This window comes from Neomonachus schauinslandi, chromosome 4, assembly GCF_002201575.2.
Source record: "Neomonachus schauinslandi chromosome 4, ASM220157v2, whole genome shotgun sequence".
Lineage (NCBI taxonomy): Eukaryota > Metazoa > Chordata > Mammalia > Carnivora > Phocidae > Neomonachus > Neomonachus schauinslandi.
Genome location: NC_058406.1, coordinates 157,065,275 through 157,089,555, shown reverse-complemented (window position 1 = coordinate 157,089,555; position 24,281 = coordinate 157,065,275). Strand labels below are relative to the sequence as shown.

Genomic DNA, 24,281 nt, shown 5'->3' with positions numbered 1-24,281 from the left:
GGATTCCTAAAATTAATCTATGAAATCAACATGTGTGTAGGTCTCAAAGATTTTAAATCTGACCAAAATTTTGACCATTATCTTGTCTATCAAAATGACCTGTCTGTATAACAATTCAAGCTTTGGACTGGAAAACCTGGCCCTTGTCTCCCCCTTATCTGGGCGTCAGTTTTCCCATCTGGAAAATGAAGGTTGGATGAGGTGATTCTAAGGTCTGTATTGAATAGAGGTGAAGACAAAAGAAAAAAGGAACTTAGGATCTTTGATAACTAGAATAAAACAGCACCAGTTTTGAATCAGACAGATTTGGGTTTGGATTGCAGATATTATTAGCTGTAGGAAGTTAGATTTCATTGTACTTCGCTATAAAATGGAACTTAATTAAGAGCTATATTGAGATTTAAGTGAGAATAAGCCTATAATATTCCTAGCACAATTTGTGCCCATATTTTATGCTCCTATAAATGGTAGGAACATATTTTAAGGTCAGGAAGAACATAAGGCTGAGCACATGATCAAATCTAGTAATTTCCACCCTGGCACTTGAGAAGAAAGGGAATGCATATCACTGTCCTTCACCAGCAGAGATGTCCCTCTGCTGAGATGAAACTGGAGACGTCAGGGTTTAAAAAAAGCACACCATCAGGGGAAGGCACCACATCTTGGCAAGAAATGTTTAACATAGTTTCCACCGTCACCAAACTCTTCCCCAACCCCCCCACACCCGGCTTCTATTTAAATCTCAGGCACTCCCTGGGTCCATACTCCTTTCAGCCAGTGCCCAGACTCCCAGCAGAGAAGAGAAGGGTGGCATGGCTCCGGAAGACAAGGAAAGAGAGGAGGGCCCAGCCAAGCGTGCCCTCCGCAAGGTACGCACAGCCACCCTGGTGATCAATTTGGCCCGAGGTTGGCAGCAGTGGGCAAATGAGAACAGCACCAGGCAGGCCCAAGAGCCCACAGGCTGGCAGCCGGGAGGGACCCAGGATGCACCCCAAGCTCCTAAGCCAGTGATCTACCCCACTCTCCACCAGAAAGCTCAGACCACCCCAAAGTCTTCCTCCCAAAAGTCAGAGGGACATGGAGATGGACAAAGCTCAGAGGAAGCCACAGAAGTCTCTCATATCAAAAGGAAAGAAGTGACCAAAACAATTGTCAGCAAAGCTTATGAGAGAGGAGGGGATGTGAGCCATCTGAGCCACCGATATGAGGACAGTGACATGCCTGGAGCTGGGCAGCCAGAAAATGACATTGACAGAATCCTCCACAGCCATGGCTCCCCGACGCGGAGGAGGAAATGTGCCAACCTGGTATCTGAGCTGACGAAAGGCTGGAAAGAGATGGAACAGGATGAGCCCAAGTGGAGGAGTGACAGCATCGACACAGAGGACAGTGGCTACGGAGGGGAGACCGAGGAGAGGCCCGAGCAGGATGGAGAGCAGGTGGTCACCACCAGAATCAAACGCCCCTTGCCTTCCCAGTAAGTGTATGCCCCCTTCAGCTGCTTATACTGCCTTTGAGCCCCAACTGGCCATAGGGACTGAGAGAGCAGGGAAGTGCTCCCAAAGTTAGAATGAGAATCTTAAAAAGTGGTCAGGCGGCGAGATCCTATGGGGAAGGCACTGCCCCTGGGCCAAAGGGGCAGCACCAAGCTAGACATGGACCTCTGGGTCAAGGGCCTGTGCTCTTGTTTCTTCTTTATGTTTTGAACTGAATACTCAAGTTTTAGCCTCAACAAAGATGAAGCTAAAGATGTAAGGATGTAAGGAAGCTAAGGATGTCTGCCTTGGGTACATTTTTAAAATAAAGTCTAGGATGAGTAGCAACTTGGCTTATTTCTCTGCAGAAAATGTGCTTGCTGGTAGACTAGGACTGGGCAAACTTTCCCTTGTCTCAAACCAGTCTATAGTATTATCAGGAGACACATCTACCCACATAGTGCTCATGGGACACAGGTCTATGTGACCCTGTAAACGGGTGGGAGGCTGCCATCTAACTTGAGAGTAGGCTCTGAAGTGAGACAGACCCAAGTTCAAATTCCAGCTCCGCCCCAACAATAGTTGATAATATTGTACTATAATCTCAAAAGTGGCTAAGAGAGTAGATCTTAAGTGTTTTCATCACACACACACACACACACACACACACACACAAACACACACACATGAACTGGTTATTTTTCTAAGCCCATTTCCTCCTTTGTAAAATGATAGCAAGAGTAAACTTTTGGGATAAATTCTGTTGTACTGGGAGAAGTAAATGAGATTAAGGCTGCCAAGCATTTAGCACAGTACCTGCTCCATATGCTCCATATATAAAAGCTATTATTATTCACATAGATTTTATTATTTGGCAATTTTTCAAACTTTCAGAAAAGGTTTGTTCTCTTGGTAATCAAAGACAGAAATGCTATTAAAGCTAGGTCATTAAAATACTGCAATCCTAAAACATTTAGATGTCAAATACACACACACACACACACACTGAGTCAAACTGATACATTCAGATAAAAAATACATATTTTCTTTTAAGACAGTAACTCTACTTCCACATAATAGAACATCAGGATATCTCACTCCACAACTGTAGAGTATCAAAATATGTGAAAAGCTTCTAATATGATGAATGTTTACAAACTGACTCCCTTTGGAAACATTAGACATGTAGGTATGCTTTTTAAGCTTTATGAAACAATCAGAAAGTAAAGAACAAAACTGATTACCTAATTTGACAAAAAGCTGTCTGACAGTTTGTGACTTTAAAGGTGATCTGAAAGAATTAGAACTGTGACATCACATGCTTTCAAGAAAAATGAAATGGCAAATCTAGATAATTGTAACGACACTCACACATTTAGTGCATGCCATGGACAGCTAACATGCTCTGTCCTTTTAACTCTCATGATCCTACAAAGCAGGTAGTATTATTCCATTTTAAGGACGAGAGCACTAAAGCTCAGAGGGGAAGTTTACCCAGCAAGTTAGTGACAAAGCTGAGATGTGCCTGTCTCCAAACGCAAAGTTTTGAAAACAGACTTGGTGCTAACTCTCACACAGTGCCTTGAGGATGTTGTGGAGAGATCTGGATTTGTGCTCTACTTACATTAATCCAGAAATTCATAATCAGAAATAAATATTCTACCAGGAAATATGGAACCGTAGTCTAATTCTGGTCTTGTGGATTTGGTTTGTGTGTGTGTGTGTGTGTGCGTGTGCGCGTGCACGTGCGCGCGGATACGTGCTTGCTAGAAATGGAATAATAGAACCCAACAGAATAAAGATTGAGGATGGCACAGTGAAGATCTTCTGTCAGCATGCTTCGGATTAGCTAGAGGTAGGAAGTGGACAACTGGAGACAATCTCCAATGCGTGTACTCTTCTTGGGCACTTGTCTATGTTTATTCATATGTTTATTCATATAATCCTCACAATATTCTCATGGGCAGGCATAAGTATTCTCCACATTTGATAGACGGGGGCATAAGACAAAGACATAGTAGAAAACTTGGATAAGATTGTACAGCCTATGGGATTTGAACCCAGGCATTCTGGCTCTCGATCCCACTCTCTTCTTCACCACACTCTAAACTGGAATTGGGGACTCACATACAGGACCCTTCTCAGGTTCCTAAAACTGGACATGTACATGGACACCTTCTTAGTGTGATGGAGAGGCGCATAAGCTTTGAATGAGAGACAATTAGATTTGAGTCATGGTTACTTTGGCAAATCCTGTCTCTTAGTCCTCATCTAAAAAATAGATGTAACCTATTGAGTTATTTTGATATTAATGATGCAAAGCAATGGACCCAGAGGAACTCCTTAGTAAGTTGTATGCATTATAATGCAGGGGGCCATTCCTGGTGATCCCAACCCTACAGGACGCTGGGAGATTGGTCCCTAGGGTTGGGATATAGGAGGGGGATTAAGTCTCTTCTTCCCTTCTTCGGTTCCTTTCTCTCAGTCTTGGAGAACATAGGGTACCAGAATGTTGTATGCAGAAACAGCATTGCTTAATGTCAGCAGTAATCCTAGCTGTGCTCAGGAAGCTTCAGCAGAAGTCTGATGGGACTGTCAAGTACTGCTTGAGAAATGAGCGTGATATTATTGAGTAAGCCTATATGAAAGGAGATTTTGTTAATTCATTTTTCATTCTAAGCACCATTCTTTACCTATATCCACCAATAGGGAGAAAATTATGTTCCACGAATGTTTAAGTAGAAAGAAAGAGAGGTTTTTGGTGGTCAAGATGTTCCATGGATAACAAAAACAAGTTAGGTTTGGTAAAAAGTAGAGATACTCTTTACTAAGAGTTTTGCTAACTGGGTTTTACTATGACAATGATTTCTATTTAATGCTTTATTTTAAAAATATTGAGTGTTTTGATTATATAGTTACATGACTTGTTTGGTCCAGTCCTTTAGACAAAAGAAACTGCATCCCTCTCCCATACAGTAATGGTGCAATATTCAAGTGCCAATCATCCATTCATCCTCTCCAAGTTATATTCAGCAAAAATAATAATAGTTGAGAACAAGAATCCCATTTTATGGATAAGGGAATTGACACACAGAGACATTAAGAAATATATCCAAGTCATAGAGTTAGTAAGTGACCAAGTTGGGAAGGCTGATGACAGAGCTTATGTTCTTAACCACTATGCTAGACTGATTCTCTCAGTAGAGAATGGGCTCAAGAAAACTAAAATGGAGGTCAAAGTGTCAGCTTAATTAACAGAATCCTAATAACATCCTAAGTGTAAGGTCTGGGTACAACTATATTGAAGGACTTTGCTAGAAATAGAGCTGAAGTATGGCTTTCTGCTCTTTGACCTCAATTCTAGAGCATAGAACCCTTTCTATGGAGTCTGAGAACAGTTACCAATCTGCAAGAAGGATCACAGGCCTGACTCTCAAACCTGATTGATAACAGACAGAGATAAGAGTAACCCTGTGACTGGCATGCATCCATTAATCAAACTGGCTAGACTTCCTGTGGAGAAGAGCAAGCAAACCAATGTACAGAGGAAGAGATTCTCCCCAGCACTTCCCTGGGAAGTTGGAAAGGGTGGCAGAAATTATTTGCTTTACTGACAGAGAAATGTTCGTGGGCAAAGAGGAGAAATGCTCCCTCTACGGGAGAGCCTATGGGGTGGGGCCATGAAAGCAGGTCTCTGCTTGCTTCATGCCGATGCAAGCGTTAGACCAGAAAAGTTCACCTCCAGCAGCATGACATTTTGAAGCATCGTTTGGTGATGCAGGTGAAGACCACCTACCAGAGTGTTTCCAGTGCCAGTGAACTTGGTTAAGTTTGAAATATACCTTTCAGAATTTTTATTTCCTGTGGGGTTTATTCATATTTAATAATTTACCCACATAATTATTACTCCAAAATGATAAAACTATGATACAGTTGGTTCCTGTATTCTCATTAGATTGCTAAAAAGCCCATTCACATGAGAAAGTAATACTCAAACTGATGCCATTTTTAAAGCTAACAGATAAATAAATTTCTGAATTTATTTTAGTGAATGAATGTACACTCTCCAATTAGAATGCTTATAATGTCTAGTAGGATTAGTTACTTTGCACATAATTGGACGGGGGAAATATTTGTTGACTATAAGAACATTTGTTTGTTAATAATGAAGAAACTAAGAAGGCAAGTTTAGATGAAATATTACTATCTTAAAATATGGGTGTGATGTCAGTCTTTGAATATTGCTTTGCTTCCTATAAATTTGTACTAGATTGTCTTTCTAAAGCTCAATCTGAACTATTATTCACATTTTTACTTGAAGGTAAAAAAAAAAACAGGATAAGCTGGTATATTGTCTCTTATGTTCATTGACCAAGAAGATATTCAAGGTATAAGATTTTCTAGTCCTGATTTAAACATGAACTTTCAGGGATGCCTGGGTGGCTCAGTTGATTAAGCGTCTGCCTTTGGCTCAGGCCTGCATCTCCCTCTGGCTGCCTCTCTCTCTCACTCTCTCTCTCTCTGACAAATAAATAAAATCTTCAAAAACATAAACATGAACTTTCAGGCTTTTTAGTGTGGTGGGGGTGGGAGGGATGGGGTTGGCTGGGTGATAGACATTGGGGAGGGTATGTGCTATGGTGAGCGCTGTGAATTGTCTAAGAGTATTGAATCACAGACCTGTACCTCTGAAACAAATAATACATTATATTTAAAAAAAAAAAAAAGATGATAGCAGCAAGGGAAAAATGAAAGGGGGCAATCGGAGGGGGAGACAAACCGTGAGAGACTATGGACTCTGAGAAACAAACTGAGGGTTCTAGAGGGGATGGGGTGGGGGGAAGGGTTAGCCTGGTGATGGGTATTAAGGAGGGCCCGTACTGCACGGAGCACTGGGTGTTACACGCAAACAATGAATCATGAATACTACATCAAAAACTAATGATGTAATGTATGGTGATTAACATAATATAAAAAAATCTTAATAAGGTGAATTATATCAATTTTTCTGTTATTGTACCATTCTTCTAATTCTGTTATGAATTCAACTTGGTCATAATACTTTAATACGCTACTGAATTTTACATTTAATAATATTTTACTTACATTTTTTCAACTGTTAATAAGTAAAATCATTCTGTTATAAAAAAAAGAAATTGGAAGTGCAAAAACAACACAGAACGTTTATAAGATAGAGACAATTAAATACTCATTAAAGTAGTTCCTCCTTCACTTTTTATAACCTATGTTCTAATTCTTGCTTATTAGACCAATTCCTTTGCTTTCCTTCTCTCCTGTTATTGGGAATTACAATTTGACAATAAAACAAATGGACATTAAGATTTAGGAGGTGCTTTTTTAGAAGATAAATGCTTCACTTCCTCAGAGATTTATTACCTCACCAACCTCAACCCTATCCCTAATAACATAGAGTTTCAAAATTCAGGGACTCTAAGTTCCTAATGCAAAATAGAGGGAAAAAACCCTACATCAAGGAATCAGAGACCCATATAACATACAGTTTAAACAAGTTACCTTGGAAGGCTAATTTGAATATTTTCCTTTTTTTTTTTTTTTTTTTGCTTTCTTTAAATCATAAAATCAGTATGATACCAACAGGAAAGATAATTTTTTTAAAGATTTTATTTATTTATTCATGAGAGATAGAGAGAGAGAGAGGCAGAGGGAGATGAGGCAGAGAGATCCCATGACCCTGGGATCATGACCTGAGCTGAAGGCAGACGCTTAACCGACTGAGCCACCCAGGTGTCCCGAAAGATAATTTTTTAAAAAGAAAAAAATCAACTGCCATCTGGATACTAACAATTATTTTCAATTGTGCACATGCACAAAAGTGATTTCTTCACCTTGATGTGTATGCATTTTATATAGTTAGAATTTTACCATATACTCAAATTGGTATTCCTCTGATTATCTTCATGAATGTCTTTTAATGGCTATTTACTTTTTTATTATTGAATATCCAGTAAGTACCTAAAACAATGTCTGACACACAGTAGGTGTCATAAATAACAAAAAAGATGGAAAGTATGCCAAGGTGGCCAGAAGTTCCTTAAAGGGAAGATGTACAGTAGCTCCCCCTTATCTGTGGGGGATCTGTTCTAGGACCTCCAGTGAATGCTTAAAATTGCAGGAAAATACCAAACGCTATATATACTATTTTTTCCTATACATATATATGTATGAAAAAGCTTAATTTGTAAATCAGGCACAATAAGAAATTAACCACAATAATAATAGAGCAATTATAACTGTATTATAATAAAAGTTATGTGAATGTGGTCTCTCTTTCAAAATATCTTATTGTTCTATACTCACTCTTCTTATGATGGTGTGAGATGATAAAATGCCAATGTGATGATGGGCGCCTGCATGGCTCAGTCAGATAAGTGTCTGACTCTTAATTTCTGTTTGGGTCATGATCTCAGGGTTGTGAGATCAAGCCCCGTGTCGGGTTCCACACTAGGCATGGAGCCTGCTTGGGATTCTCTCTCTCCCTCTCCCTCTGTCCCTCCCTGTTCATGTGCTCTCTCTCTCAAAAAAAAAAAAAAAAGAAAGAAAAAGGAAAAGAAAAAGAAAGAGAAAAAAGTGCGTGCGTGATGAGATAAAGTGAGGTGAATGATGTAGGCACCGTGATGTAGCCTTAGGCTATTATTGACCTGATGACTCATTAGAAAGAGGATCATTTGCTTCCAGACTATAGTTGCCCACAGGGGATTGAAACCATGAATAAGGGGGGACTGCTGTATTACATTTTATAATACAGGACAGAACTACAGTCAGTATTTGGGAGACGCAAGTATGCATTAACAAATTATGCCATTCTTTTCATTTTCTTCTGAGATGCTTCAAGTCTCTTCTCTAACAGGATGTCCCTGCCTCAAATCAGGTATGAGCTTTGGGTTATGCTGGGATGGCCTTGAGCTCATTATTCAAGAGGATGCCCATCATGTATTGCCATGGTTCTCAGGGGAGAAGGTGTTTGCTCTCATCTGATAATGAGAACAAACAGCCCCTACTCTGGGAGGCTGAACAGGGACAGTCTATGGAGAGGCAGGTAATGGTGAGGACCAGCCTTCAGTGTGGTATAATTCCTAGTACTTTTCCAGATGTATGTGACTTTTAAAAATTGCAGTAACTGTGTATACAGTTTTTTATGTGCTTTTTCCCAATTAACTTTGTCATATATTTTTATCCATGTGGCTACAAAGAATAGCAGTGTTATACGTACCAGCGTACCCCTCGTTTGAGCTCTGTCATCATAATGAAACCGAATGCAGCAAGCATAGTTTTGAACACATAAAACATGGGAATTAGTGAACGTTTGCCATCTAGTGGCTGTTATTCCTCTTTTGAAAATGCCAATACAAGTAGCTGTGTCTCCCTATCCATGTCTGTGAGTCTCCTGCATTTAGACAACCAGATTTCGGGAAGTGAGATTGGATAGTGAGGAATACCCACATCTGGCCTGTAACTGGGTTTTGAATAGAGAATTGTGAGACTTTGGATAGGAAGGGCTACTTAGCTCAAGCATACCGCTCACTCAGCAAATTCAGTGAGGCTCTGCATCTCCAATCCCTGTGCTTCCAGACATGAGGCCACTGGGTGTTGGGGAGAGGGAAGGGTAGGTCACTTGTGACGATGAGGAATACAAATCTCTGACTTTTAGATAGCCCAAGAGTTCATGTTTTACTCATGAAGGCAAAGAGACCTAGGAAAAGGAGTCTAGGAGACTGGAGATACAGAAAAGACAGAGGAATCTTTTAAAGATAACTTTTACCCATTTTAAAATTAGGCCTGTACCTTCATGACACCAGTGGTCTATACTTCCAAGGCTGTTGGGTTTGTTTTTTATAAGAAAATGCAGCCCAAATTGCAAGGACACACACACATCTGAAACACAACTCATCTACTTATTGGACACTGTACCCGCATGAGTGACAGACATCACTGCACAGTGGGAAGAGTACTGACTTTAGCCTCAGACAGTTGGTGTTTGAATACGACTTTTGCCACTGGTTTAGGGCAGTATTTCACGGTAGTTACACCCAGGCCTGGTTCAAATCCCAGCACTAGCACTTACCAGGTTTGTGACTTTAAGCAAGTTACTTAACCATTCTGACTTCAGCTTCCTCATCTGGGAAGTGAGAATAGTCATACCTATCTCATAGACTGGTCATAGGAATATTAATAAAAAGTATTTAGAAGAATGCCAGCACCAAGTATTCAATAAATGTTACTATTGCTAGCAACTGTCTTCTATCTATACAACTTGATATTCTATAATTTGTGGCACATCATTGATACTAGTATAAATATGCTCTCATCAAAAATCTATATATGGGGGCGCCTGGGTGGCTCAGTCGGTTAAGTGGCTGCCTTCGGCTCAGGTCATGATCCCAGGCTCTGGGATCGAGCCCCGCATCGGGCTCCCTGCTCAGCGGAGAGCCTACTTCTCCCTCTCCCTCTGTCTGCCGCTCTGCCTGCTTGTGCTCTCTCTCTCTCTCTCTCTCTGTTAAATAAATAAATAAAAATCTTTAAAAAAAAATCTATATATGAACATACATATATAAGTGAATAATACAATGTACATGTGCTAGTATAATAAGCCTTATTTTGGGGAAATAAGTGGTTTCTGAAGTCCTTTACAAAATGGTTTCCCTTAATACATTTATATGATTCCAATTCTAAAATGTCATCAACATGCAACTTTAAGACATACATATTTACATTATATTTGTGTAAAGAACATTTTTTTTCTTGAAATAGAGTTTAATATTTTTTTATGGTGCTCCAAAATAAGAACAGTGGTAGTTGTCATCTATCCTCAAATAAAAATAAAGAACAATGATGTAACTGTTACAATTGTTCTTCTTTCATTTCTAATTTATTGTACTGTATTTTGTTTATAATGAAAAAAAATTAGACTTACGTTAAGATGCCTACATGCAGGAAGTACAAAGAGAAAGCAACACTTGGATGTTAAATATCAGTATCTTGATTCTTCACTCTCCCTTTTAGGGCAAATAGATTTACAGAGAAACTCAGCTGCAAGGCCCAACGGAAATACAGCCAAGTGGACAACCTGAAAGGGAGATGGCAACAATGGGCTGATGAACACATCCAATCCCAGAAGCTCAATCCTTTCAGTGAAGAATTCGATTATCAGCTGGCCATGTCCACCCGCCTACACAAAGGAGATGAAGGCTACGGCCGTCCCAAGGAGGGAAGCAAAACGGCGGAAAGGGCCAAGCAAGCTGAGGAGCACATCTACAGAGAGATCATGGACATGTGCTTCATCATCCGCACAATGGCCCGCCACAGAGGAGATGGCAAGATCCAGGTTACTTTTGGAGATCTCTTTGACAGATATGTTCGTATTTCAGATAAAGTAGTGGGAATTCTCATGCGTGCCAGGAAGCACGGGCTGGTTGACTTCGAAGGAGAGATGTTATGGCAAGGCCGAGATGACCATGTTGTGATTACTCTACTCCGATGAACCTTCAACAATGAAAGCCAGACTTGACCCACTGTTGTCTTAACACCAACTGCTAATGTAGTAAAAATTAAAATGCAAACTGCTCTGTAATAAGTTAGTAAATATTAAACAATTTTTATATTAATGACTTTTTGGCACTCTATTTCTGAGGAAGTTTGAAGATTTTGAGGAAGCACGCAGCATATCAGAAGGCATGTAGAGGGTTATTAGGATACAATAGCATAAATATTTGAAATTCTACTTACCCTTCAGGCAAAAATATTTGGCTATGAATTGCAGAAATTATTACAGATATTTCAATAAACAATTACTACATCTAAGAAAAATGCTGATTTTAGGTAAACATGAGCAGAACATATTAAGATGTGTCGTTTTGGGGGAAGAATTCCGTTAAGTTTGGCAAAACTAAAAATTTTCTAAGAAGCTTGACTTTGTATTATTTCTATCAAAGCATCACTTATAAAATAAACACATAAGTAAAAAGTATCCAAATAAGATGTGGAAATTGATGAAATTTCTCTGTGAGCTTGGAATTTAAAAGATTTCCAATGGGAATTAGTTGTCCTATTTCTAGTATGATTTGCACAAACCACATAAAAACAAACATCGCTGGTGTTCAGAAAGCTGAAGGAGAAGGTGGTATGTTTACCTTCACTGTGAAAGTAAGTGAGAGATTCAGAATTACCTGTCTTTGTAGGACTTCTTGGAGAAGTTTATTTTTTCTCGAAAACTTAATGCATCACGCTGCTTACATTTATGTCAATAAACAATGAATTAGGAATACAGAAAATTCTACAGTGAAGTGGAATATTCAGTGTAGAGGAATCTGATAGAAGCATTGGTAAATTAGGAAGAGATTTGAGCCATTTTAATTTTCTTGATGCTCCAACAAATTTTATGAAATATCTGAAAGTCCTAAAATGGCACTACTAGTTTTGTCAAAGTGAAAAAAGCTGTTTAATATGATGACAGAGAAGTTTAGTGGGCCTTAATCTGTTACTCTTTTTTTCTCAGACTTAATGTGTCTTACAAAATTCTAAAAACAAACTGAATAAGATGTGAGGTTACAATTCTTACTGAATTCACTGAAAGTTGGTAAATATTATAGTACTTTTGTGTTACAGAAATTAATGACAAATTATAATACCTCAAGAAAACAGACACTCATAATTGTTAGAAGTTTAGGTTTAACATAAGGTATGGATTAAACTACTTACAGGAATTATCTTTGTTTTCATGTATGATTCTCTTTCAAACTGAAAGTTCCAATGTCTTCTTAAAGAAGAATGTACATTTTTGTTTCCCTAATAGATTTGTTAAATTACAAATTAATGACCAATATTTCTAAACAGAATTTCCTGTAAGATGTACACTTCTATTACAGTGAAACCTATGTCAACATTTAAAGTCATGCACAAGAATAAAAGATATTTTCTATATTTTCTGTTCTTATTTATATATTACTATTTTAATGTTATATTGCACAATAACACTTTCTTGTGTTTGAAATACAACAAAATTTTAGAGCGCAAGTTGGGTTACTTCTAGTATTGGTGGAATATTTAGATCAAGGCTTCAGAAGAATATCCTTATATTCAACTCTGAACAATAACCATTTATGCAGCCACTGACGCAGATTAGTCCAAAACTTCAATTTGTTGGAATTTGAGGATGGAGTTAGAAAATCTTCTCAGAGAGCCTACATTAACACTCTGAATAAGGTATGGCTGTGAAGTCAGAAAGCTAGTTCCCTTAGAGAAAAATGCCTGCTATATGACAGAATTTTATCCTAAAAACTACATGATAAGAAAATCCATAGTTGAAAAACAGAGCTTTTAGACAAAAAAAGGATAAGTAGAACTCAGGTGGCAAAAGTCTTCATAGATATTTTTTATAGTTGTCAAAATAATGAAAATTACACATGAAATAAATATACACCATCAACAGCATTTTTTTTTTTTTTTAGATTTTATTTATTTGACAGAGAGAGACATAGTAAGAGAGGGAACACAAGCAGGGGGAGTGGAAGAGGGAGAAGCAGGCCTCCTGCGGAGCAGGGAGCCCGATGCGGGGCTCGATCCCAGGACCTGGGATCATGACCTGAGCCGAAGGCAGATGCTTAACGACTGAGCCACCCAGGTGCCCCATCAACAGCATTTTAATGGTAATTTTAAGTCCCCAATAACAAGCAGTATACAATGGGTTTCCAAATCTTCAGAATTTTTCTTTTCCAAACTTTCAATAAGAAGTTTCAAGAGTTTTGGAGTGGTTGAAATGCATTTTATAAAAACCCCTTCTGTCTGGACCACATTTTGATGCCTTTCAACTTTTTTAACTTGAAGTTTTAGGACTTCCTGATTCCCAAGTTCACCTTCTTACCATTCTGCCCAACAACCCCCAACAGGAGGAAAGATCTGCTTTCGAGTTTTCACTTCCCAAGTGAAGTGGGGCTGCACCTATATTCTTCATTTGCCTTCCACTGTGAACTTCCCAAACTCAAGTTCCTTCTTTTCTTAATACTACCAAAAGGTATATTGGGTGCTGATTCTCACATGATGTGGGGATAATTCTATGTAAGCCAAAATTTTGAGTCAATGGGAACTCATGCTCAGGGAAGTATTGCAGTACTTTAAGTCACTCTGTTCAGGGATAAGAGGAGCAGAAGACCATCTGGCCCATGCTAAAGTGGCCTCTTAGTGAAGATGCTTCCTTAGGATTCCTAGAATGTTCCTTTTCATCCCCAGTACCTACAACATTTCTTAGTACACAGTTAATGTCTGTTGAATTACTTACTTTATAAATGCACTGTATGATCTAATCTCTCAGGCTAGAGGTTTTTAGAGAACTATGGTTCACTCACCATCATCCCAACAAGGGTTATCTGATGACATTGTGTGACCAGATTTTGGGGGCATGTTGGTATCTAACAAAATTACATTGCATTTATTTTTTGACCAAAAATTCCACTCTTAAAATTTTCCTTGAAGATAAAACTTAAACAATATGAAAACACATATGCATAATGCATTGTGCATTATTTCAAATTGTAAAATACTGGAAAAACCTAATACATATGGGAACATGGCTGAATAAAGTATGGTACATCCACACAATAGATTCAACTCCAAAAAAAAAAACAAAGTCTTTAAGATCTGGAGTTATTTTAGTGTGTGCATGCATACATATACACACACTGGATTATATATGTGCATGTGTATGTGTGTGTGTTTACATATATACACACACACACACACACATACACAATAGAGGATAACCAGAAATAATGAAATTGACTTCCTGTAGGAATGAGGGGGAAATCGGTTGAAAGAGACAAAATTCTGCAGACTTTGACTTTGGAACCCTTTAAATCCTTACATATACAAAAAGTAAAATTAAATAAATGAAGACAGAAAAAAATAAAATTGAATATAAACAAAAGTAATAAACCAAATTCTATTTCAAATTATTAACCATATAGGATAAAAAAAAGAAATGTACGCCATTCTTGAATACAATATTTCGATTAAATATCTTCAGTCTAAAGACAAAAAACTGCAAAGGAATATTCTACTTTTGTTGTGAGAGTATGGGTGTAGCAATTCTGAATTTATGATGTGTTTATTGTCAGGTTAAGCAAATGAGTAATATACTGATATCCTCCCTGTGGGAGAAGAGAGATACAAACATGGAGTGTGGGAAGACAAGAAAGAAGTCCATAATGTTAGATTGCAATTAGAGGTATTAGTGTGCATTCATGATGTGTGAATTTACTTCCTAGCTCTGTCTCCTAAAAGGCCCTAGAAGCAACGCCACCCCAGCAGCAACAAGCAACATTCAGATTTCTGGGCACCTGGGTGGCTCAGTTGGTTAAGCATCTGCCTTTGGCTCAGGTCATGATCTCAGAGCCCTGGGATCAAGCCCTGCATGGGGCTCTCCACTCAGCGGGTAGTCTGCTTCTCCCTCTTACTCTCCCACTGTGCTCTCTCAAATAAATACAATCTTAAAAAAAAATAACAGATTTCCAAATATCATTCTCCTTGAAGAGAAACATGTCTACTTGGAGAAATGGCTGATTCTAGGATTGGGTTACAGAAAGTACGGGTAAATCTGGAACATCATGTTTTACCAGGGGCAAGCGCTCAAGAAAATGTATAGAAGTCAGTTTGACAGGGCACTCACTGGTTAAATATAGGACAGAAATGGATTCTAACACTTTGAATTAAAAAAAAAGAACCTATTAGTTCATACCAATAATACATATTCTTAAGTGATAAAAGAAAGCTCTTACAGTAAATGCCAACTAATAAATGTGCTGGGAATGAAAGTTAGAAAAATCATAATTTTGCAACAATTTCTGTAATTCAGGCAAGAATCCTCGATGGATACCAAAAACACTGAAAATTTGGAGAACAGAATAACTATGGTATTAAAGTATTTCCCCACACATTCCTTATTAATTACAAAGGGAAAGTCATAGCAGTGGAAAAACATAGTTTTTATATATTAATCAACTAATTCAAGCTATTATCACCAATAAGGGGATAAACATATATATGTGCATCATAATATGCAGAGAACACAACATCACTTCTGTGGTTTTCTTGCCAAAAATGCATAACCTAAATATAGGAAAAATTCAGACAAATCCACATTGATGGACATTCTATAATCCTGAGCTCTTCAAACATCACTCATATAACACAAAGAACGACTAATGAACTCTTCCAAGAGATCACAAAGAACAACTAACTGCAATGAAGTATCCTAGATTGGATAATGGATCAGGAAAAATAATGCTTTAAAGGACATTATTAGGACCACTGGTGAAATTAAAAAGTGGATGGCATATTAAATCAAAATATTGTTATGTTAAATTTCCTGAATTCAAACATTGTACTGTGGTTATATAAAAGGATACCCCAGGTCTTGGAGAGGCACACAAATACATATAGAATATATATGTATAATAGAATTAGATTCAGCATAATAGGTGAGTGGATGGGTGTGTGGAGGGAGGGGGAATAGAGTGGGGAGAGGAGAAAGCAAATAGTTCTGTAAACCTTCCAATACTTACCTCTCAGTAAACAAATACACACATTACTGTTGGGTATATACCAAGGAATTAAATTGCTGGTCAAAGGCTCAGCTTTAGTAGATCCTGCCAAGAAAAATTCCCCAATTTTTCCAGTTCACATTTCCCTTTAAGATAGCCTTTATTGGCTATTCTAATTCTCTTGAACTGACAAAGTCTCACCTTCTTTGTTGAATTTTTTTGATTTGTAGTCAGTTATATTTTGTGGGCTTAGACATTCATTAGATCTGTGTATTATACAAACCTTCCACTCTGTTGCTTGCCTTTTCACTTTTAATAATGTCTTCTGATGAAAAGTTCTTAAAATTTTAATGTAGTAGAGTTCATCATTTCTTTCCTTTATGAGTGCTCTTTTGTCCCATTTAACAAATGTATGCATATTCTAAGTTCATGAAGATATTCTATATTTTTAAAGCTAATACTTTACTTTTTTTACTTTTTCCATTTAGATCCACAATCTGTAATTTTTGTGTGTAGTGTGAGATGGATCAAGATTATTTGTTCATTATGCATATCCAATTAATCCAGCACCATTTATTGAAAAGACCATCCTCTTGATTGAGCAAGTGCCATCTTTTCAAAAAAATTCTTCTCTGGGCTCTTGATTTTGATTCTTTCCTCTGTAAATCCTTTGACCAATACCACATTGTCATACTTACTCATCTTTTTAATCATAATATCTGGTGTTCAAGACTACAGCCTCATTCTTCAGTGTTGCCCTGGCTAGGCTATTCTGTCTTAAAATTTCCACATAAATTATAGAATCAGCTTAATTTCCAAAAATAAGCCTGGCTGAGATTTTCACTGCCAATATAGATTGATTTGGAGAACTGACATCTTTCAATATTGTCTTCCAATCATGAATATGGTATATCCTTCTTACTGAGGTCTTTTCTGTTATATATCCAATACTTTCAATGGTATTACAAATGGCAATGTTCTAAGCTTTGTTTTTTTTAAAAATTTTTTTATTCTTATGTTAATCCCCATACATTACATCATTAGTTTTAGATGAAGTGTTCCATGATTCATTGTTTGTGCATAACACCCAGTGCTCCATGCAGAATGTGCCCTCCTCAATACCCATCACCAGGCTAACCCATCCTCCCCCCCCCCCAGAACCCTGTTTGTTTTTCAGAGTCCATCGTCTCTCATGGTTCGTCTACCCCTCCGATTTCCCCCGCTTCATTCTTCCCCTCCTGCTACCTTCTTCTTCTTTTTTTTTTTCCTTAACATATATTGCATTATTTGTTTCAGAGGTACAGATCTGAGATTCAACAGTCTTGCACAATTCACAGCGCTTACCAGAGCACATACCCTCCCCAGTGTCTATCACCCAGTCACCCCATCCCTCCCACCTCACCCCCCACTCCAGCAACCCTCAGTTTGTTTCCTGCAATTAAGAATTCCTCATATCAGTGAGATCATATGATACATGTCTTTCTCTGTTTGACTTATTTCACTCAACATAATACCCTCCAGTTCCATCCACGTCGTTGCAAATGGCAAGATCTCATTCCTTTTGATGGCTGCATAATATTCCATTGTATATATATACCACATCTTCTTTATCCATTCATCTGTCGATGGACATCTTGGCTCTTTCCACAGTTTGGCTATTGTGGACATTGCTGCTATAAACATCGGGGTGCACGTACCCTTTCGGATCCCTACTTTTGTATCTTTGGGGTAAATACCCAGTAGTAAGCTTCGTTTTCTAATTGTTGGTTGTACATGAGAAATGAAGTTTTTATATTGTACTGGTATTTAGTGACCTAGCTTAATCAACTAGTTAATTCCAATAGTTTGATCTTTTTGGAATTTTCCATGTCCTAAATCATGTTACATACAAATGACATTTAGAGTTCTTCCTTCCCAATCCTATGCCTTCTTTGTTGCTTTTTCACTGTTTGAAACTTCCAGAACAATGTTGAATAGAAGTGGTGATAGTAGTTATCATTGTCAGGTTTCCTATCTCTGGGAGGAAACTTTCAATAAATTAATGCTTCCTGTACATTTTTCAAGAATAATTTTTTTTATCATTAATGATTAAGGAAGAGCACTTCTTTCTTAGTTTGCTGAGTTTTTATCATAGACCCCCAGTGAAATTAACCAAAAGCTTCTTTTGCTTCTATGGAGATGATCATGAAACTTTTTTTCTGTAAATGTGATAAATGGTATGTTTTAAGATGTTAACTTCTCTTGCTTTCCTGGAATAAACTTAACTTGGTGATATTCTTTTATATATGGCTGATTTGATTTGCGGCTATTTTATGTAGGATCTTGTATCTATGTTCATATGAGACTGTTTTAGAACTTCATTTTCTTGTAAGAATTGTAAAGTTTTGGTATCAAGTCATGCTGGCCTCAAAAGGCAGTATCTGAAGTTCTCTCTTAATACCTTGGGAAAAGTTCATCTAATTAAGACTGACTTTTTTTCCTTAAATACTTAAGAGAATTACCCAGTGGAACCATTTGGGCCTGGTTTTTTTGTGGACTATTTTTTTTTCATTAACAAATTCAAATTCTACAATACAAAAATTATATTACTTCTGGGGTCAGGTTTAGCGAATTCTGTTTTCCGAAATGTTTTTTTCCATTTTACCTACATTGTCAAGTTTATTGATGTAAAACTGTTCACAATATGCTCTCTTTTAAAGTCTAGAGGCTCTGTAGTAGTGTCTCCTTTCACATTCTTAACAATCGTACTTTTTCTTCACCTTCCTAGAGGTTTAGTTTTATTATTCTCAGATTTTGTCTTGTATCCTTGTTTAAATTTTACTGACTTCTGTTCCTATTTTCATTTTGTCCTTTTTATTTTCATTAGGTTTCATTTGTTCTTGTTCTAGCTTCTAGAAATGGAAGCTTAAGAGTCTTTTCTTCTATCACTTAATATTACTATAGCCACAAAATTTATCTCAAGAATTCTCTCTTTTCACTCAGTCTATAATCTCCAAGGGCATTTCATTCATAGGTAGTGGCTTCAACATCTACCTGTATGTTGTTGATTTTAAAATCTTTTTAATGGAATGAAATATTAACACCTCTCCCCATCAGCTAATTTCTCATAACTAACCTAATTTCCCTATCTGCTGCTTCTCTTTTTTGTACATCACTCATATCAATGGATAATTTACCCAGTTGCTAAGTAAAACACCTAAGAACTATCCTTAGCTCTTTCTGACAAGTAATAATGAAATTGTGTTAACACTAATTCCTAAATCTCTTTCAAATCCATGCTTCCTCCCCTCCCCCCCACCGTGCCTCCTTCTTGATCACCATTGTACAATTCTTATTCAGGCCTCCTCATTTTTTCTCTGGACTGTATAAAGGCTTGCTTATTTGTCTCCTGGTCTCTAGTTTTTTCCTCTACCAATCTAATTTTGAGAGATTTTTCTAAAGTGTAAACTTGATCGTGTCATTCCTCCACTCAAATTTTCTTAATTGCTCCTATGAGATAAAAAAAAAATCTAAATTTCTTGGCATTGCACATAATGAAACTCTTTATGGTATCAGTCCTACCTTGCTATGCACTCCACATCAAAAAAGAAATCAACATTAACTAAAAATATCAAATGACTTGCACTTCTTCACAGGTCAAGTGCCCTCTCACTTCCTCATTTTTTAAACTATGATGTTCTCTCTACTTGAATGCATCCTTCCATCATTACTATTACCACCATCACTACCACCACCACCCAAAACTACTAGAAGCATTTTTTACACATAAACCATAGTAGCAGGTTTAATCAAAGACTTCTTAGATATGGAAGTAGCTTGATTATTCAATAAATCCAAACTCAAATTTGTATTTAAGTATTTAATTTTATTTGGTATACACCACTATGACCTTATTGTAATCGAAATCCAATACAGGATTTTTTTCTTTTTTAATTATTAGTCAACTCCACAAAGACAATAATACTGCTGTGGAAGACCAAAGGGGAAAAAATGATATATTTATTTACAATTCTCTATATTGTAAACATTTAATCTATATTTGTTACTTATAATGAGAGAGCTTTACATAGACAAGGAAATGATGCCCACATTTCTATTCATATTCAGCGATAGCATACTAAATAGATCAGATTTTGTTTTCCATTAGCATTATGCTTTCTTTAGATAATTATCTAAACTTTCAAAAGATCTAAATATATTCAAGTCCTATACAACTAAAACTACTAAAGCCAACATATTTGGCTTATAATTTCCTTTTTAGAATAATTTAAAGTGCTATAAGCAACCCGGCAATCAACACTTTCTATAAGAACAAAACTACCTTTAAACATTAATTTACAAGATAATATACAATGTTTATCTGGAATAGCTGAAATTTCAGCACAAGGTCACTGTCACATGTATAACAGCAGGATTTTTTTTTTTTGCATACCATGAAGCTCTGAAATTAACTGATGAATGACCGCCACAATGGCATATTATCGGTTTCCTACAAAAGAGGAGAAGAACTACTAGTATATTCTATCTTGTCTTTTTTTTTTTTTTTGAGGTCACTTGACAGTAAGTTTGCATATTCAACAAGTCTACTGAGTTACAATATTGTCTACTATAATCATTGCCTTTTTCTAACAGCAAATGCTAATGGTAGTTAGTAACATATACCACTCAAAAAAACATTTTTTCTTCCTTTTGAACAGGAACCTATATTTTGGGAGTTGGTGTGCAACAAGGCTAAAACAACAGAACTATAAAACAGTATATCTGACACAATATGTTGAAGAAATATGCATCTGTTTCATAGTTTTTGTACTTATGATAATGCCCTGCTAAGCTACAAATATGTAAATAGTATATTTTCTTGCTTGATATATTAAGTCCAGTAGAATCATCAAGTTCTCATTCTCCTTTGTATTTTTAACTTTATCAGATAATCCAACCATGAAAGCATATGCCCAAACCTGCAGATCATGTGCATTGTGGTCTATTACAACCAGAATTTTCTTCAAATTTCATTTTTATTAAAATGAAATTAAGAATACCTGCAAAATTAATAAAGAGAACGTTGTAGTGTGAATTAAAATTAGAACTCAGTGGTTTATGAAATATGCATTATTTTGGCATGTGTCTTTTCCTTCACAAGAATGACTAAGTTGAGCTTGTCCAAGTCACCGGTGCCAACCTCCAGATGCCTTACAGCATTATCTAGTCTTCATTCTCTCAATGCCCCAATTAGACTGCTCTAGTAAAACAATCAATATAGTTTTAAAAGTAATAAACCAAAAGAGGTTCAAAAAAAGAGCACCATTCTATTAGGAGACTGAGATAACATGGATTGTAGATGAGGTGGTCACTATGATTAAAATGCTGCCAAAATTCTAACAAAACCCAAGCTGTTACACTGCATGGACCCACACCATGGTCTAAACCTAAAAAACTCTGGGACAGAAACATGATTTTAAAAATAAAGTCCAAAATTATAGCTGTAAAAAATGGTGATACGATTAACTTTAAAGCACAAGTGACATGTTACATTGTATTGCTTCTTGAACTTTCCAAACAATGCTTGTCCATGTCAGGTTTGGGCCATTATCCTGCTAAGACAGAGAGCATTACATTTATTCAAAAGCCCAGATTTCAATGTCTTGAATAAAGAAATCTTCCTTCTTAGAAAGTGTATGATTCCCAAATGTTTTACAAGAATGGCTTCTTCCATGGTAGAGATCACCATCAAGCCAAAGGGCAAATTCTCCCCTGCAATATATAAAAGAAAACAGTTTTAACAATAATGTCTTAATACTTATGTCCTAAGTTGTAAGGTAAGTATTGCAGAGGTTGTAAAATAGTAATTTAAATGAGACATTTCAATATTCAAAACTCTAAAATCATTAATTTTTTCAAACCCTTTCCCACTCCTTTTCACACTGGTACAAAGCAATTTTGTTTTGTTCACATCCCATTACACAGATTAAGTACAAAATGAATCCTCTAAAATTAACTTCACATATAATTCTTTTGAGACAGGTGTCACTCCATTATTCTTTTCCTGGTATTATGGGTTTCTCTTTGCTAAATGGTTTTAATATATTTGACATGAGTTAAATATTTAATATATTTAACATGAAAACTCCCTCTCATCTAACATTAACATGTGTGGTTCAATCTCCAATTCACAACTGAGGAAACTTTAGACTTCAGTTTGCTCAAGGTCCCATATGTAATATCATGTTGAGACCAGAATCTAAATCAGGTCTAACTCCAAAGCCTATATTTAGTCCATCACATCATGATTTAGATTTTGGGGCTCCTGTCTGGAATTCTGGAATATCAAGTCCTTGTAGCTCTAGGTTTCTGAGCCTGTACTCTCCTTCTCCAAAGACTATAAATTTGTCTTAGTTTGTTATCAAATGACCCAGTGTTTAGTTTAGCTTGCTGCAATCATGTGGTATAATCAAAATCAAGTTCCAGCAGACATCTAATGACATTATGTATGTTATCTTCAAAGATTCAAGGCACCCTTAATAGCTTGAAATTATCAGCCATTTGCTTGTGAGGCCTTCCTGGAGAGCTAACTGAATCACATGTAAGATTACCATTTGGGATAGGGCTGAATGACTGCCTGCACCCCACCAATAAAAAAAGGTGTAACTGGAACATATAAACATATGCTGATTCCCACAACTAAAAATAACATGGTTTTTAATTATCGGGTTATGTCCTTCAGAGAAGGCTATAATAATCACGGTAATTTTTTAATCACTGAAATCATGTCTCCAAACACCTATCAATAGAGAAGTTGTAAGAGAATTTGTTAGAATCATTCAGGATATTGAATATTCTTGCAGGCTAACAAGATTCTGCAGCCTGAATGAATTATTATATATCCTCAGAGCTGGGGGAAACAATACTTTTATAAGTCTGGGAATTACTTAGCATACTTTATGTCTGGTCCTGAAGGACAGAGAGAAATAACAAAAGAAGGAGTAAACGTTTGCTAATAAGCACTATTTGAAAGTCTAGGCTAGCAGGAAGTAGAGCCAATTACTTCCAAACACTGTAAAGACTGTATGAAGCTGGGATACCAGAATGAATAAATAAAAGTTCTCATAGTGCTTGCTATGTAAAAGAATCAAATCAAATTAATGACTAACAGATACTGTTAAAACAAAGCAAATAAGAAAACAAATTCTGAAAATCTGGGGGGATGGTGTGCCACAATTTTTTTGTAGGAAAACAAATTTCTATTATTCTCTGAACTATCAATCCAAATAGTCTCCAGGGTAGAATAAAAAGGAAACAATTGATCTTTTTATACATTGGGAGAAACATACCATCATGATTTTTTAAAAAATTTGAGAAGGTCCAAGATGTTAGTGTATTTCACTTTCAAATACTAAAAGATGGGTTTTAATCAAAAGGGAATCAACAGCATTTTAAAATGAATAAACAAATATTTTATCAATAGTTTCACATACTACACTTAAGCACCTTCTTGTAAATATACTGTTTTTTTAGTCATAGTATACAAATTAAGATTCTAATGTCAAAACTTTCCAAAAATAACTGACTTTATAAATAATACAGATGAATAGTTTCTTTAAAAATCTCATGGTAAAATGTTCAAGAGACTTACCCTCCACCACCAAAAGCTAGTGAATCCATGTCTCCTTTGATAAAAAACATATTATCTCCTGTCCACTTAAAGACCTATAAAAATAAAAAGCTTTAAATATGTAGATGAAAATGGTCACTATACAGAGTTAGTTCTCCTAAACCCCAAGTACTTAACAAAGCCTAGATTGACAGTAAGAGAATAGTAACAGTAAGAACAAAAGACTGGGCAGAAGGGTCTGGTGTTTTGTGCTTCAGTATTTGTATGACTGAGTTTAAAAGCACACAACTTTCATTTCCAATTCCTCAAATCTTATTATCTCTTTATACATACTTCTCTTTTCTATGTATGCATCAAGAATTGGACGGTTAATGAAAAAAGTTGAAGCAGAAAATCAGTTAAAAAATTGTTACAGATGCCATTAACTTTTATTTTAACATTAAACATAAATGTACACTAATTTGATTACAGGATTTAGGAAAGCAAAACCCTTCTGCATGGGTAAACATTCTACTAAAAAGGTACATGCTCTTTTTGTCTTCATTAGACAATAAATTCCATGAGGGAAGGTCTCTGGTTTGAACTGCTTGGACCTGTAATGCTATGCTCTTATACAGAACAAAA

General features: G+C 36.6%; 2 protein-coding genes across 6 annotated transcripts in view; one reads left to right on the top strand and one right to left on the bottom strand.

The window, feature by feature from the left end:
- The first annotated feature begins 782 nt into the window (after positions 1-782).
- On the top strand, positions 783-10,995 carry ABRA (actin binding Rho activating protein). The gene is made up of 2 exons (XM_021688602.1): positions 783-1,477; positions 10,518-10,995. Exons 1-2 carry the CDS (start codon positions 813-815, stop codon positions 10,993-10,995), a joined length of 1,143 nt encoding a protein of 380 aa, XP_021544277.1. The 5' UTR covers positions 783-812.
- Positions 10,996-19,892: 8,897 nt separating this feature from the next.
- The window catches only part of OXR1 (oxidation resistance 1), a 355,094-nt gene continuing 350,705 nt past the window's right edge, over positions 19,893-24,281 (bottom strand). For all 5 annotated transcript variants that reach the window (XM_021688747.2, XM_021688750.2, XM_021688748.2 and 2 more), the window contains 2 exons: positions 23,679-23,752; positions 19,893-21,799 (listed from right to left, as the gene is read on the bottom strand). In XM_021688747.2, coding sequence (XP_021544422.1) covers positions 21,664-21,799; positions 23,679-23,752 — 210 coding nt within the window. In that variant the 3' untranslated portion in view covers positions 19,893-21,663. The remainder of the gene's footprint in view (positions 21,800-23,678; positions 23,753-24,281) is intronic.

Coding starts and splice junctions, on each gene's coding strand:
- ABRA (XM_021688602.1), top strand. CDS start 813: ATGGCTCCGGAAGACAAGGAAAGAGAGGAGGGCCCAGCCAAGCGTGCC. Junction 1,478..10,517: donor AAACGCCCCTTGCCTTCCCA/GTAAGTGTATGC, acceptor TCTCCCTTTTAG/GGCAAATAGATTTACAGAGA.